Source organism: Elaeis guineensis, chromosome 9 (assembly GCF_000442705.2).
Source record: "Elaeis guineensis isolate ETL-2024a chromosome 9, EG11, whole genome shotgun sequence".
Lineage (NCBI taxonomy): Eukaryota > Viridiplantae > Streptophyta > Magnoliopsida > Arecales > Arecaceae > Elaeis > Elaeis guineensis.
Genome location: NC_026001.2, coordinates 22,685,511 through 22,701,217, shown reverse-complemented (window position 1 = coordinate 22,701,217; position 15,707 = coordinate 22,685,511). Strand labels below are relative to the sequence as shown.

Below are 15,707 nucleotides of genomic sequence, written 5' to 3'. Positions count from 1 at the left end.
TTATATTTTATATTCTTTGAAAATCTGTCTTTAAGTTATAGGTCACAAAAAATTATCTGATTTCAAAAAAAAAATTATTTTAATCAAATATTGTATGATCAAATTATAATTTTTAAAAATTTAACTCATTGTGAGTACGATAAATCCCATCCCTGCATTCTATCTAATTTCATCTCTAATAATCAAAATAATTTATATTGAATCTATTCATTCCTCATCAATTTAAATTTTTTATGAGTAATTTGAGATTACTTAATTAAGATTTTATTCCGTCTGTTTGTTGGCATTTGGGGTCTTAAAAAGGTCCACTCATTGAAAGCACAGCCCTAGGAAGATCTCTTGAGAACTTTTTCTGGAGTTCTAAATTGATAGACAGAAGACCGCCATGTGACATATTCCCTGACAGACTATTCAGCTATTGCAGAAGTGCACGGATGTGAGAGATTGCACCAATGACAGATTGATGGACATATATATGTATGGTTTTGTGCATGACAATGTTATGATATTGCTTATAGAGAAGATGAAAAAGAAGAATGCTCTCATGTTTGTCTCACGGCGTTGCGTCCCTGGCATCTTGGAATCCCCGTGAGTAATGGAGATGTAGAAGATGTGGAAAAAAAGCTAGATCTTGGGATTGCAACTGCTACAGTAAAGAGTTTATGACGGAAACAATGGATATGGGGCATCCTAAACATGGACATGATAATGGTACTTACATGGTTTGTCCTTGTACTAACATAGTATAATTGTTGCACTAATTATCATAGCATAAAATGTGAGATATAGGGATGTATTTTATGAATTGACTCAACTCATATTGTAAGCTACTGATATATGATCCAATAATAGATGAATTTTAGTCATGATGCTTCCCATAATGTATTGCACTCATCTTGAATTGAGATGGTTCTAATATGTGACGTGTCCTCTGAATTATATAATAACAACTATTATTTATTTTTTAAATTTCAACAAACACATGTCAATAATCAAAGGAATATATATATATATATATTGTTGGCAGCATTTGCATGGGGATAGCATCATCTAACCCATGCTATTAGGTAGCATGTAATAAGACAAATTATTAATTGCAACTCTAGTTTTCAGAAGCTTTTCTTGGAGAAATACCACCAAGGTTTGAACCATAGACCACTACCAAGTGATGGGAAATCAATTAGTTGAGCTAAGGTTGGTTGGAATTGTGGTTACATAAGTTGCAATCAAAATAAGAATCCAGCTTGATAAATTTTTAAAATTCATCTATATGGTTCACCAAATTGAATAACAAGAAAGAAAAAATGATCACAATAACAATTGAAATCCTCTCTCACTCTCTCATTTTAACAATCATAATTCATTCACTAAATTCTAAGATCATTTACTAAACTCTAAGATTGTATTTAGTTGTAAGTGGAAGGTGCGTTAAATGTATAAATGGTTTCTTTATTCTACTCATTCCAATTTAACTCAACAAGGTATAAGGTTGCTTTTGAATGTAGGTTGAAGTTTTTTTTTTTGGAGGGGGGGTGGGCAGGATGGTGGGGAGAAAATAAAGAATGATGATGAAGGAGAGGAACAGGTGCATGAGGCTGCTAATGTAGCATGATATCAGACCAAGAGGTAGCCAAGGAAGTGGTATACGCAAGGGCAATTGAGAGCAAGATTGGGGAGAAAAATAGAGATATGAAGGAAAAGAATGAAAGCATGATTTTAAATAAATGAAAATAAAAATTTTTCACTTAATTTTTTTGAAAATAATGAAATTTAAAAAAGAAAGAAAATAGTACCAATAGGTTTTGAGTATTTCAAAATTAAAGTTAATACCTTTTTCCTTTTTCACATAACTCATAATTAACTACTCCTCCCTTAAGCATAAATTAACTTATTCCAAAGTAAAAAGAAGTTTCGAAGTAAGTTAATTCATTTATTTAGGATTAACTTATTCTACAACCAAAGGCTACATAATTACTATCATGTAGCTAAAAAAAAAAAAAGTTTCCGAACCATATGTAACATTTGCTGTTAGTTTAAGTCAAAAAAATGTTTGGTAACTACTAAAACTTAAAGTAAATATTATCTTTTTCTTACGATTTCATAAAAATAAATATTATGTTATCATTATGAAATTATTAACAAATATTTTGATTTTTATAAAAAATAAAATATAGCATTACGAAATAATTGATCAAAACAAATTTATTTTTAAGTTGAATTCTCAACATATTTGCCCCTAACATTTGCCTCATTTTAAGGTTTGGGGCAAAATATTTTATAAATATTTTAGATTTTTTTAAGAAAAAAATAATCCATTGTGAATGACTGAAGTCAGTAATGCTGGAGAAGCTGAGTTGGAGATTTGGATGAGTTATCAATTTTATGATATATTGTTGATATAATCAAGTCTATCTTTATATTATATATATATATATATATATATATATAAAAGATATCTATTTTAAATTACTGTCATCTTATCATCATCAAATTTAACTTAAAATATTCAATAAATCAAAAAAAAAATTAAATATTCTCTTAAAAAAATAGATAGATTAATCATTTGACTAGTACCAAAATTCAACCTAATCCTATCCAACAACTGCATAAAAATTGGAATAATTATGATAAGATAATCAATACTGATTAAATTAAGCTATATCTTTATCACATAACATATTATTATTATTATTATTATTATTTTTTTTTAACCAACGGCGATGGGAGCACACACCGCGTAAAGTGAGACGCCACCACGTGCTGTTCCCGGTCCCCGGCTCCCCTCCGGCAAGTGGCCCCACAACCTCTCCCTGCTTTCCCCGGGATTCAAAATTTAATACGACGCCAGCGCACGTGCTACCGCCCGCAGCGGGATCCCCACCACCTTCTTCCCCGGCGAAGCGAAAACATCAAACTAGAGAGCACCGACGATTCCCACACCTCCACTACCTGGAAGAAATCGGATCGATTAAGAAACCACCATACGAGCAATCGGCGCCTCATAACTTTCTTCAGCTAAATAAAAGGTTTGGAGGCTCCACCAGCTCCATCAAGTGCGGCCCTTGTATTCCTTTTCTTTAATCAGACGGTAATCATTATCCACACACCTCTGCTCTTACACCGCAAGAACACCTATTGCATTCTTTGCCTGTAATAGTTTCCTATACTTGACACCTGGCACCTAACCTTAGAATAACGAGGACATCATCCAAATTAGTGGCCCCAATGAATGTAACATCAGCCACCGAAGAATTCATAAGATTACTACTTTTTACTTCTTTTTTTTTTTTTTGTTAGGAGAGCTGCTTTATAGGTCTTAGATTAAATACATCCATCTACGTCGGCCACCAAAATATTTCAAAGATATCTAGAAATAAAAAGTGAGCTTTCCACTGTAGATTAACTCTATGAACAGCTATATGAGTAGTGATACAGTTGGCAGCACTATTAATCTTCATTCAACCATGCTTGGCAAGAAATAAAGTGAAACTCAAGATGAGCCATCAGATATTCATCAATCAGAAGAGTGTCTTTTATTTGTTCCATCCAACTATTGATCCATGATACTACTATTTTGGAATCTTCTTCTAAAATTACATTATCCACACTAAATATGGTTACAACATAAATCAATCTTTGGTACATAGCTTCTTATTTAGCAAATGATACTATAATGTTATAGAGCATAAGACCTTGTGATAGCCAACAAAAATGATCTAGAATCTAAAATAATAAATATTATTTTATCAGACCAACGAAGTTAATTTTGAGAAAGCTGGTGGTGAGCTTTCAAATAAAATACATCATTTGAGGAGGTGCAGAAATTACAAATATAGAATTTCAAGTTCCCCTCTCTATTAAAAGACCCCTCCAAAATCTTGACAAGATTGAAATTGGAGGCATGGGGTAAAGTTTTCTAACAATTATTATTGGAGGACTTTCCTCAGTGTTCTCAAACATTCCATTTTTCCAACCAAATGTGAAAAGCGCGTGGACGCTTTCCACTTTACCGTTAAACCTCTGCCTGCACCCTATCGGAAGCTGGTCATCTCAATACCATTTCCGCTAACTCGCGGTATCCTTAAACGGCATCCTTCGCGACCATATTAGAAATTGCAGGCCCCAAAAGCTTTACCAAACCTACTCCCCTCGCTATCAGAAGTCCATCACCGTTGGTACATTCCTTGGGCCTCGTGGTAGCATGATAGAGAACTAATGATTCTGGGACCCAGTTTCAGACTCATTAATGAACCCCCGTGAGAAATGACGTCACCCATCCTCGCATACTCCCCTCCCCTGGGCCAGCAGCTTCAGGTCTCTGTAACATTTTGCTCATATCGCCCTCAGTCTATGGTACCGAATTAATGATGCCAAAGGAGATAAAACCCCAGTAATAGCTCACCAGTAGCCGGAAAGGGTCTCACCAGTCCCTCTCAAGCGGGTAGGGGTTGTATCTTTCGAGCGAAAGAACGATTCACCTTCCTTCGAGCAAATCCACCGATGAATCTCGCCATCGTCGCCTCGAGAGTCGTGCCGCCTGACGAACCACGAGCTCCGCTTGCTTTGAGAGCTGTGTGGGGCGCGATCCAACGGATGGTGCCGCGAAGGAGATGAATCGTTCTTTCGCGGGAAAGATACAACCAGAACCGCTCTAAAGCTCTCGCTCTCAGTGAAAAAGAAAGCAAAGCAAAGCAAACCAAAGCGAGAAGCTCTCATAAAAGATAGAGAGGGGAGGGGACTGGGGATTTGTATCCTATTTGTGGCATCGCTGCTGCTTCTCCGTACTTTTTCTTCCAGGGGATCGCTTCCTTCTCACGGAAACAGAGAACGGGGTGGGGGGGGGGGGGCAAGAGGAGAGAAAGAGAGGGGGTTGGGGGGGGGGCGGGGGGAGAGATTATAATGGGAGGGGTGACGTCGTCGATGGCGGCGAAGCTGGCGTTCTTCCCGCCGAGTCCGCCGACGTACGAGGTGGTACGGGACGAGGAGACGGGGCTGGTGACGCTGAGCCGGTTCCCGCACAGGGAGAATGTGGAGGTGCTGCGGTTGCCGACGCGGCGGGGGACGGAGATCGTCGCTGTGTACGTGCGCAACCCCATGGCCGCTTCCACTCTGCTCTACTCCCACGGCAACGCCGCCGATCTCGGCCAGATGTATGAGCTCTTCATCGAGCTCAGCATCCACCTCCGCGTCAACCTCTTGGGGTATTCCCCCTTCCCTTTCTGCTAAATTCAGTTGTCATAGGTTTTAAGATGTGTTATTTTGTGTTAATCTTGCCCTGTTTTAGCTGGGAGAAGTGGCTTTTTATATATATTTATATTTTTAATCTCGGAGTAGATTTTTCTTGTTTTGCTTGGTTTGTTGCAAATTGGAGTGGTGGTAGTTTGGTTATCTAAAAGTTTGGATTTTTAGTGGGATTTTAGCAGTATAAGTTTATGTTTGGTAGTTTTGTGCTTCGTGTATTCCACCATCCTTATCTGTAGTCTGTTTTAGTATGAAAAATGCTGGGTTAGTCAGTACGGTAGGAAAAATATGATGAATACCAGAATTATTGTTGTGGATCTATGACTGAAGTGGGATTTCCGAGAATATTCTTTGATGGATCTGGGGAATAACCAGAAATTTATTTGGAAGGTGATGATGTTATATGGGGTAACACAGGCACAGATTATTAATGCGTTTCCCCTCTACAAAATTGCAACTTGGTAAATGATTTTTAGGATCGATTGCTTCTGGATTTCTTTATAAATTATATATCTTGGTTGTGGATTTTGGTGGACTTCTTTGGAATTCTTTGTGAATTTCTGTTAACACACCGTATTTGTTTCTGAAGATTGATTTGTGAGGACGACTTAGGAATTCTATATTTAGTTTTCTTTCTTCATTGACAGTAAGCAGCAACATTGTCTTTAAGCTCGTGAACTTTCTGTTCTTTAGCTTGTGTCAGCAGAAAGAGAGTAGATTATTGGTGGTGGTCAGATTGGGGCTGCAGCAATGGTGGTGGTTGTGGTGGGAGCCAAAGCAAATGGCAAAATAAAGGTGGCAAAATGGTGGTGGAGGCAGTGTTGGAGATGATAAAAGAGGAGAGAAATGGGTAGAGGAAGTAATGGAAAGGAGAGTGGTGGAGGCGGTGATGCAGTGAAGAGGAGCAGCTAGTGTTTGATTTATTAAGAAAGAAAGTATGGAATGCTGCGATCCCATCTGATTGAAGATTTGTCCTTTTGGAGGTGTCCAATAAGATTGGAATGATACAGTGAGGATAGGCACGGCTGACAAGGATAACACGCACAAATTGAGAAATGGTCCAACTCTTTTGATACCAGAAAAAGCTCCTAAATTTGGATAGAGCAGCTCTATAATCTTAAGAACCGAAGGGGCAAATTTAACAAAGATGGGGGTTATTGCAAAATTAATTCCATTAATTTTGACTTCTACTGCTTCTCTATATTTAGATAGCTAATGCCCAAAACCAACCTATGCACTGAGAACCCTAGGCCATCGATCCAGAGACCTTAATGCACACATACACACCTGTCCATACTCTATGCATGAAGTTGTACTTATATAAACTCATGTATGCAGGTACTAAAATTCATAAAAGCATTGGATATAGTTCATTCAGGATTTCCTACAATTTGCTGTAGAGACCACTGCTTCTCAATGGACAGACCGCATATCTGCACTTCTGGCAGATGGAAGTTGTGACTGGCTTAGCTGCATGAAACTATTAAAATTGACTGCTCTCTATAAATAACTAGAAACTAGAAAGTGAGGGTTTCTCGATTGGAACCTTCTTTTCTTTGTCTTATTCTCCACTATCCTTCCCTTTTTGGCCACTTCCTTGTAGCTGCTGCTTTGCCAACTGTTGCTTCTGCTGCTGCTTTGCAAGCTGCTGCGACTATTCCTTTACCTTGCTGTAGGAAGAGGATCTCCTGTTGACCTCCTATCTTTCTCTTCCATGAAAGTGCTTTCTTGCTGAGTGAATGCCTCTAGTTCTTGCCATCACTGCTGCATTTTTGAACTGCCATCCTGTCCACCATTTCCGTTGTTGCCTTGCTGTTCTCTCACATCTCTCGCTCTCATTCACAAACATCATTTTTGCTCTACCTATTAGCACAGGCAATTGCTACCCCCCTCCAACTTTAACATTGCGTATTAGAATTTAGAAGTAAAGCCACTGTACTTTTCTATGCTCCATTACATATAAGGCAGGCTGCATCTTGGATTTAATCAAGGGGGCTTTGGCATAGACCAAATGAATTACACTAGCAGTGCACTTTGACTGCCTGATAGTGGCATTCTTGCTTTCTTCTTAACCTGTGATGATTGTGAAGTAGCAAATTTTGATATGAATGTTGGTTCATAAAGATGCAAACAGCCGATTTTGGGGTTCATGATGTTGCTGCAAATTTAACTGGAATATCAAGTTGTTGTTTGTCATAAGTGCTCAAAATGATCCTTTTTCAGTAGATGAAATGTATAGCAGCAATAGATTGAGCATTTGATAAATGGTCATTGCATGTGGTTCATTTAAAATGTGCTTTCTTTGGTTACTTAGATCTGAAAATGTGATAGTTACCTATATACCTACCCAAAAATCTAAAATTTAGCTATATTTCTCTCCAAATAATTGATAACTTTTATACATGGCTACTTTGTCAGATGACATTCGGAAAAAAAGTAACATCTGTCATATTGTTGGAGATGTAGAAGAAAAAAATCCAGTTTGTTTTATTTTTGCAATAGTGGTTTGCTGCTATTGATTGGTAGATTGATTTTTGCTGAAATGTTCTGTTTTGGATATGACAATTATGCCTTCTGCTGAAATGAATGCACACACTTAGCTTATAGGTGCTGTAATAATCGATGCATAGATATTGGTAGTTAATGCACACATATTACCTTTCCATGCACATGCAAAGACTTTCTTGTAGTAGTCATGAACTCATGATTATAGATAATGCAGTAATTGATGTCCTAACATTGGTAACAAATACACGCATAATGTCTTTCCACACACATGCAAAGACATTCTTTTAGTAAGTCATGAGAGCAGGATATAATAGTGAGTAAAGTCCATAGTGGACTGTTTTTGCAACACAGACAAAAGGAACCTGTTCATGCAAAAACTAAAATAAAAGGTATTTTCCATGTGAAATTTTCCCATATTTGTTACTCTTTTATCTTCTCAACAGTTTCTGCATAGATACTGTTCAAAAATGCATAATTACATATTTTCTTCTCAGAAAACTTAAAGCACATATATGTCATTGACCCATAATTATAGTGCACCTTAAAATTTTTGAAAGTCATGTATGATAAAATTTTCAAAAGTCATTTATGATTAAAGGAACAATTCTTAGCATGTTAAATATTAACTGCCAAACTAATGTTAGAATAAAGAAGTTATAAGGTGAGTATACGAGCACATTTCAAACTTTTGGAAGTGCATATATGCCTTCCTACTTATTGAAGGATAAATACAAGAATAAGGGATTTTTGGGGCATATGTGCAAAGTCCCCTTGCTAAACAACCAACTATGATTTTTCCAGAAAATAAAATTTTGCATGCTGAGGGTTCTTTTATTTGATGTTTCAGATGGATGACTAAAATTTTAGCCATCTTTGACTCTAATTTGTCAAACTTGAAAGCATCAACTGACTGGGCCACAATTGAATCAAGTGGTCTTCTACCCCAATTCACTGTTCTTTAAGCTATTGCCTTAGGCAGAGTTAGCATTAAGAGTGAGCGATTGACTCATCTAAATATCTATGTATTGAGAAGAATCACATAACCTACAAAGGTTACAAACAATATGCAATTGCCAGAGGTATCTATTTAATTTTTTTCAATGCTTAACTTTTTGCGGTAATGCTTTGCAATTTGACAAAGCTGTCCCATTCATGCAGGTACGATTATTCTGGATATGGACGATCATCTGGAAAGGTTTGTCTTGGTTTTCTTATACATGTGCTTCATGAAAATTTGTCTTCCACCATCAGGTGATTAGTATGAAATTGCATGGATAGACTAGAAGCTAATTTCTTTTCATGTATTCTTGGTAGCCAAGCGAACAGAACACTTATGCTGACATAGAAGCTGCTTATAAGTGCCTTATAGAGAACTATGGTGCAAAGGAGGAAGAGATTATCCTTTATGGCCAATCTGTTGGAAGTGGGCCTACTGTTGATTTGGCAACCCGCTTACCACGTTTACGAGCTGTTGTTTTGCATAGCCCTATACTTTCAGGTTTAAGAGTGATGTATCCTGTAAAACGTACATACTGGTTCGACATCTATAAGGTTAATACTTGTTTAGATATCTGGTTAATATGTTAGTTTCGTCTTGCTGTATCATGGTCTGTGTTATTTATGCATCTAAATAACCGTTTGAATTTCATCTGTTTCCAGAATATTGACAAAATCCCATTGGTCAATTGCCCTGTGCTAATAATTCATGTAAGTATATCTCCTTGTTACATTTTTTATTTCTCTTCAAAGGATTTAAATGCATATGCTCACCAAATGAGTTATTTGCATTTTTTATATTCTTTTTATTGCTAAATATATGTTGACACAAAATTAATCTTGCACTGGATCACAATAAAAGGGCTCCTTAGAAATAATAATCAAGGAATATTCTCTGATGTTTATTAATCTTATCTCTATATGTTGGCAGCTCACTCTGTTCTGAAAAGGTTCTCAAAGTGCCAAGTCTATTCCATTTGGCTACCTACTGGTAACATAGGAAGATGCTAGGTTGCTTGATCTGTTTAAAATAGGATAAATAGGGATCGAAATGAAGTCAAGTTCCTCTAAAGCAATTTGTCATCTTGATCATAACCAACAAAAGTTTATGCCATTTATTTAAGCTTCGCATTGGGCCATGTCTTTTTCCTTCATCTTAGCATGCATTTGGCTGTATCGTTCACCACAGACACTCTTTACTTTTTTATCAATATTCCTGTTCAATTCATCCTTTTCACTTTAAACTTGTAAAAACAATACTGAACTTTCAATGCTGTTCATACCTGACCTAGAGTGAACATGCTGCACCAATAAGATTCCAATATTTTACCACAAATATGGTTATATTGATGTCCCTTTTACTCTAGTTGGACCACATATCATTCTTGAACTTTTCAATCTTTGCGAAGGTCATGCTGTGTTTGTGCCTTTGTGGACCCTGGAGGTATTGTTGCTAGCCCTTCTTGGCATGCACAGCTTCAGATTCCTTCTTTAATATTTTTCAAGTTATAGAGCAACTTGAGTTCAACGGGAGGGGTAGATGAATAAGTTTATGTATTACTTTATTATATATATCATGTGTAAATCCTTTATATATCTTCTACCTTTGTTACTGGTATGGGCCAAAAAACCTTGTATCTTGTGCATATACATTATTGTTGGGTGGATTCATATACATGTGATGTGATGCTTCTTCCAAATTTATCATTATCATCACTGAAGCCTTTTCCTTAGTTGAAAGGATTGGTTGTGGGTAGTAATGATCCAATTATACTCAAGTTTGATTTCATTCTAAGTTTCTAACTCCATTCTTTGCTGTCAAAATCATATAATTGCATTTTAAGTATGGTTTTCCATCTAACCAAGGTATGTTTGTTCATTTGTTTTTTAACCTTGAAGGTGTTGTTGCTGAGAAGTGTTGAAAATATTGAATCTGCATGTACAATATTCTTGGTGTCTAATCCCTAATATATAGATGAGTAACATGTTTATGATATGTGAGAAATAGGTCTCATAGGCCTTACAATGAAAAATACATGAGAAAATATACAGCTATACATGGTAGGTAGATGCGGGAATACATGGAAGAAAATATATGGTATCACCCTCTGCCCCCCTCAAACATCAAGAGTTTGGATAAAGTTGATGTCATTAAAGAATATGGTGTTGGGTAAAGAAATCTGCAAACCGTAGTCCTTCTTGATGGAAAAAAAATGGCATGGTGAGTGTTTCATTGGGGTTAAGGTTTTAAAGATTTGGCAAAAAAGCATCTGTATGTGCTGAAACAGATTAGTATCGGCTGAGAGCAATCTGATTGGAATGTTTGGTTTTGATCAGTTTCTGCCAGTATCAGCAAGTTTTGACAGTTCTGATAGAAACCAAACAGGAACTGTCATTTCTTCTTTCCATATGGTTAGGATGCTATTACAAAGCTTCCTTAATCGTTCAATATCTTTCTATTTTGATTATGAGTAGATGTCAAAATAACTAAATTATTGAATACATTAGCATTTGACAACCTCTAATCTATGTCTTTCTGATGTAATACGTTAGTAGATCTGCTAGCTAATGTCTAATGACTAGATAACAGTTGTTGCTGGACTGAATTTTTGGTATCGATTTCTAAAACAACTATATGGTTGATATATTTGATTAAATAGCTGGCATGGCTTTTGTGATCAAGTGCTTGTAATACCTTATTTAAGAATCATCATAATTTTGTATCATAATGGAGATTGTTAGTTAATGAAACTATGACTGCAACTTGTGCTGGTTGGGTCAGGTTAAGGGCTAGACTTAACACAAGCTAACCTCTGTATCTCCCAACTCTAACCCAACACAACCTTGCATCAGGTTAGGTTTCCTCTAGCACAAAACCAAAGCTATCTCAAGCTAAATTCAGGTTGGGTTGGGCCATTGTCAGGTCAAATTGGTTTGGGCCATGTTAATCAGGTTGGGTTGAGTTTAATAGGAATTTTAAGATAGGGAACAAGTTTTGGATGTTTTGGTTGGATTAGTATTTATTGAGTTGAGACAACAACCATTCATAATTTTTGATGGTCGACTAAGTCAATTTTATAGTTTATTATGACTAAGTATACAGTTATATAAGACATAAATAATTTATACGAAACATAACTACAATTTTTTATTTAGTGGGTTAGGTTTTTGAGCCCAAACCCAACCTAAATTTATAGAATCTCAACCCAACCCTATACAGTGAGTGGGTTGGGAGGGTCAGCTTTGGATGGAGCCCAACCCATGTTGCACCCATAGAGGGAACTACTACTTTATATAGAAGTAAAGCAGGAGCTGCATAACTTTGATTTCATGACCTATTAACTATGCTTCAATTGACATTGTTCTGTCAAGACCATGCTTAAAAATTAATGACATTCCAAATTCTTATTGAAGAATCCTCTTGTTATTCTCTTTATTTTCTTGTCTTCCAAATATTTGAAAATAGAGAAAAGTCCTACATATGTTCTATCTTTGCTTCATTTATAAGTTGTTGGTTTCGGCATGTGTATTGAGTGTGAAACCATTTTTGAATAGATAGAAAGTGCATGGAAGGATGGCTCTTGATGATTCAAACTAAACAAACTACAATTTTAGATAACTCAAGGTATAATAAAATTATCCAAATTGCTTATCTTGATATCGGTTATTTTACTCTTAGTTTCTCATTTCTTTTGGATTTTACTTTGATGTTTTGTGACTGAAACTCCAAAACTCCAAGAAATTGCTAAAAATTCCTAAGTCAAAAAGTTTACTCAAGTTGCTGAAGTTGAAACTGAAAACAAGTTAAAAAACCTTCCACCAAGGTAGTGATGTTGCAGAACATGACAGCAGATGGAAAACTAGATGTTATGCTATCTTGATAGCACTCTGGATGTCAGAGGAGTAGATATGACACATCATCTATGTTACTATGAATATGTTGAAGGTAAACAATTTATGATGCAGTAGCAGACATTACTGGATTCTCTACTTCAGAACTAGACTTATGAGTGGTGGCTGTTGGGTCTAAAGGGTCACTAGTTTTGGTGGGACTCATGCGGATGTTAGATTGCTGGTTCTGGCTCAATGTGTTGTGATTGTCATTAATCTCATCAAGAGGAATGAAGACATGTAGTAAAAGTCATTTTTAATGATCATAAATTCATAATGATAGAATCCTCTTCTTGCAGCAATGGCTCACCAGTCACCACCTTGCTGGATAGGAAGTAAAAGACTTATTTGCCTATGCTCCTCCATTGTAGCAACTTGATGCAATGGGCCTGCATGAAGGCATAAAACCCCAGGATGGAGCATTTGCCTTGATGAGCCAAAGATAGCTTTTGGAATTTGATATACTATTGTGAAAGGCATGCTTTGCTGATATAGATTAGTTGTCACATTGACATGGAAATCAATTTCCATCGATGAGGAAATGCTCAAGCAAGTAGAAAGAGACAATCAGTTCGCTTCATCTCATCAATGGTGTCAAATGGTAGATTGTTGCCACCAATATGGGTTGTGTGGAAACAAACCTCTCTTGATAATTAGATCCACTTGACATAGGCTGTGTAAAAGATGCATGGATGAAGTGACCACCACGTATTATCATAGAAGTGTGGCCATAGTGCAGTTATGTGCAGGTTGCAGAAGTGGGTTTGGATTGCCTGCCAGTAGAAGACAAGTTTGGGTCTAACCACATGGTGGACCTGATAAGCCTTTTACATTAGAAGAGTGGATGGGATTCTTTATATATATATATATATATATATATATATATTAAGTGGTACAAAGAAAAAATAAATAAATACATAAAAGAGAGTTTAAAGGGCAGGTGAGGGATGCATACATAGATCACAGAAAAATCTGAGAGATTCCTTAGAAGAAGGCTGCAAACTCCAAGAAGTTTAGAAGTGCTCGTGGAAGATGCTAAACATTGAGGTAGTTGTGAGCATAGGAAAAATTGAGGGACCGAAGGGAGCTTGAGACATGGCAGAGGAAGCATGAGAAGAGGAGAATGCAATCCTTCATTTTGGAAATGCCTTGATCAAATTTTGATGTTAGAATCAAAAGGCCAAACTCCTTGACAAAAGCAGGTTCAAATTGCATTAGTAAGAATCACTTTCTACCTTTGATATCTCAAAAATTAATATATGTATTTTATGTAAGTTTGTCATCAACCATACTACATCGAAGCTTGCCACTTTTTTCTGCAACTAGGTTAGAGAGTGGATCCTTTATGACTCTTCTTTCATTAAGGTTCCATCATCTTCGCTCTTAATCATCATGTTGAAATAGCAAAAGAAAAGATGAAAGTATTATAAGTATACCCTTGTACAAATATTATAATTTCTTTCTAGCTAAAAAATCCTATGATAACCAGCACAAAAAGTACTTAGTTATTAGGTGGAGGTTGACGGATAGATTTTGAGAGAGAAAATGGAATATTGTGGAATTCAGAGTGCATCTTTCCATCTTAATCTTCGATTTTGGTAAAAAGAGTAAGTTTCTAGGGCACAGGGTGGATAAAAGTTTTGTAAACTGGACAGCAGGTGTAAAGTGCACTCGGAAATAATATTAGGAAGGGGACCTAGGTAAGCGGCTTCCATGTGGTCAAGGAATATTGTTTGGAATCTAGAAGTGGAGCCAAGGATTGGAACAGGCAGCTTTGCCGTTTCATGGGTCTACTCAATTGGCAAGCATTTAACTGCTGAATGACTTGTCAGCATACTTGGGTTGGGTTGGGTAGGATGAAAAATATAATTTATTATATTAGGTCAAGTGTGCATTTGACGATCATTATGCACATAGTTTTGCACTCATAATCAAACTCTAGCACCTTAATCCACATTGACACTGGCTCAAGTGCAAGTGTTAAGCAAAGAATATTTTGTCTGAAACACCTGGTCGGGTGGTTAAAGTATGCATCAATTTCACTGAAGATTATTTGCGAGTACTGTAAAAAATAGTAGTTTATAGTGATATCATCATTCTCAATTAATTATTCTCCTTCTTTCTATACCTTCGTCTTTCTATACACAGGCGAAGCACGCACACACGCACATGCACATGCATGCAAACACACTAAAAGAGAAAGGGGAAAACTCATCCATATTCACAATGATGTGCAGGGAACATCAGATGATGTTGTAGACTGCTCTCATGGTAAGCAGCTTTGGGAACTGTGTAAGGAGAAATATGAGCCGCTGTGGCTTGAAGGGGGAAAGCACTGTGATTTAGAAGTTTTTCCTGAGTACATCAGGCACCTCAAGAAGTTTATAGCTACAGTTGAAAAATCACCTTCCCAAAGAAACACTTGGAGAAAAAGCACAGATCGGTTTGAACCTTCGAGGAGGAGCACTGACTGTTTTGAGCCACCGCGGAAGAGCACTGATCGGAGAGATAAGCCAAGGCCTAGTGCAGAAAAGCTGAGAAATAATGATTACAAATATAGCAATATGGACAAGTTGGACAAACTAAAAATCTCCTTTGACCATATGGAGAAGTCCAGGAGGAGTGTAGATTGTCTTGAGAAGTCTAGAAAGAACACTGATCAACTGGACAGAGGACGGAAGAGTGTCGACAGGTTGGACAGAATATGGGCTGGGTAAAACCTTTTAATCTCTTTGTAAAATTTATACAGGGGCTTGTTTGTGTTGGGAAATTTATTTGTGAAGTTATTTATGTTCTCCAATCATGTAGTTTGTTTGTGGGAGTTACAAAACAACAATTGGAAATGGAAAGAGAGAGGAAGGAGGAAAAAAAAAATATTGGTTGATGACAAATTGTAGTTCGTGGGTTATAGTTTAATGGAATCTTTCCTAGAAACCATCATCGACTCTGGTTAGGTTTATGTTCTTATGCATTTATTCATTTCCAATTATATTGTCTGTTTGCTTTCACAACAGTTTATAAAGAATGAAGAAAGTTAATGGCAATATGATTTCCTTACTCTTTGAGGTTGC

At 36.6% G+C, this 15,707-nt stretch overlaps 1 protein-coding gene and 1 non-coding gene across 2 annotated transcripts; both read left to right on the top strand.

The window, feature by feature from the left end:
- Nucleotides 1–4,820: 4,820 nt before the first annotated feature.
- LOC105051291 (uncharacterized) lies at nucleotides 4,821–15,693 on the top strand. Its single transcript, XM_010931646.3, has 5 exons — nucleotides 4,821–5,201; nucleotides 8,908–8,944; nucleotides 9,064–9,300; nucleotides 9,409–9,456; nucleotides 14,874–15,693. The coding sequence occupies exons 1-5, from the start codon at nucleotides 4,900–4,902 to the stop codon at nucleotides 15,351–15,353; spliced, it is 1,104 nt and encodes a 367-aa protein (XP_010929948.1). The 5' UTR covers nucleotides 4,821–4,899; the 3' UTR covers nucleotides 15,354–15,693.
- Nucleotides 6,214–6,311, top strand: LOC114914526 (U6 spliceosomal RNA). Its single transcript, XR_003801871.1, has one exon. It is a non-coding gene; the product is annotated as a U6 spliceosomal RNA (small nuclear RNA).
- Nucleotides 15,694–15,707: the final 14 nt, after the last annotated feature.

What these genes read in the sequence shown, in the direction of transcription:
- LOC105051291 (XM_010931646.3), top strand. Translation starts at nt 4,900, where the DNA reads ATGGGAGGGGTGACGTCGTCGATGGCGGCGAAGCTGGCGTTCTTCCCG. An exon ending in ATGGACGATCATCTGGAAAG is followed by an intron (nt 8,945 to 9,063) that starts GTTTGTCTTGGT and finishes TATTCTTGGTAG; the next exon opens with CCAAGCGAACAGAACACTTA. An exon ending in GCCCTGTGCTAATAATTCAT is followed by an intron (nt 9,457 to 14,873) that starts GTAAGTATATCT and finishes AATGATGTGCAG; the next exon opens with GGAACATCAGATGATGTTGT.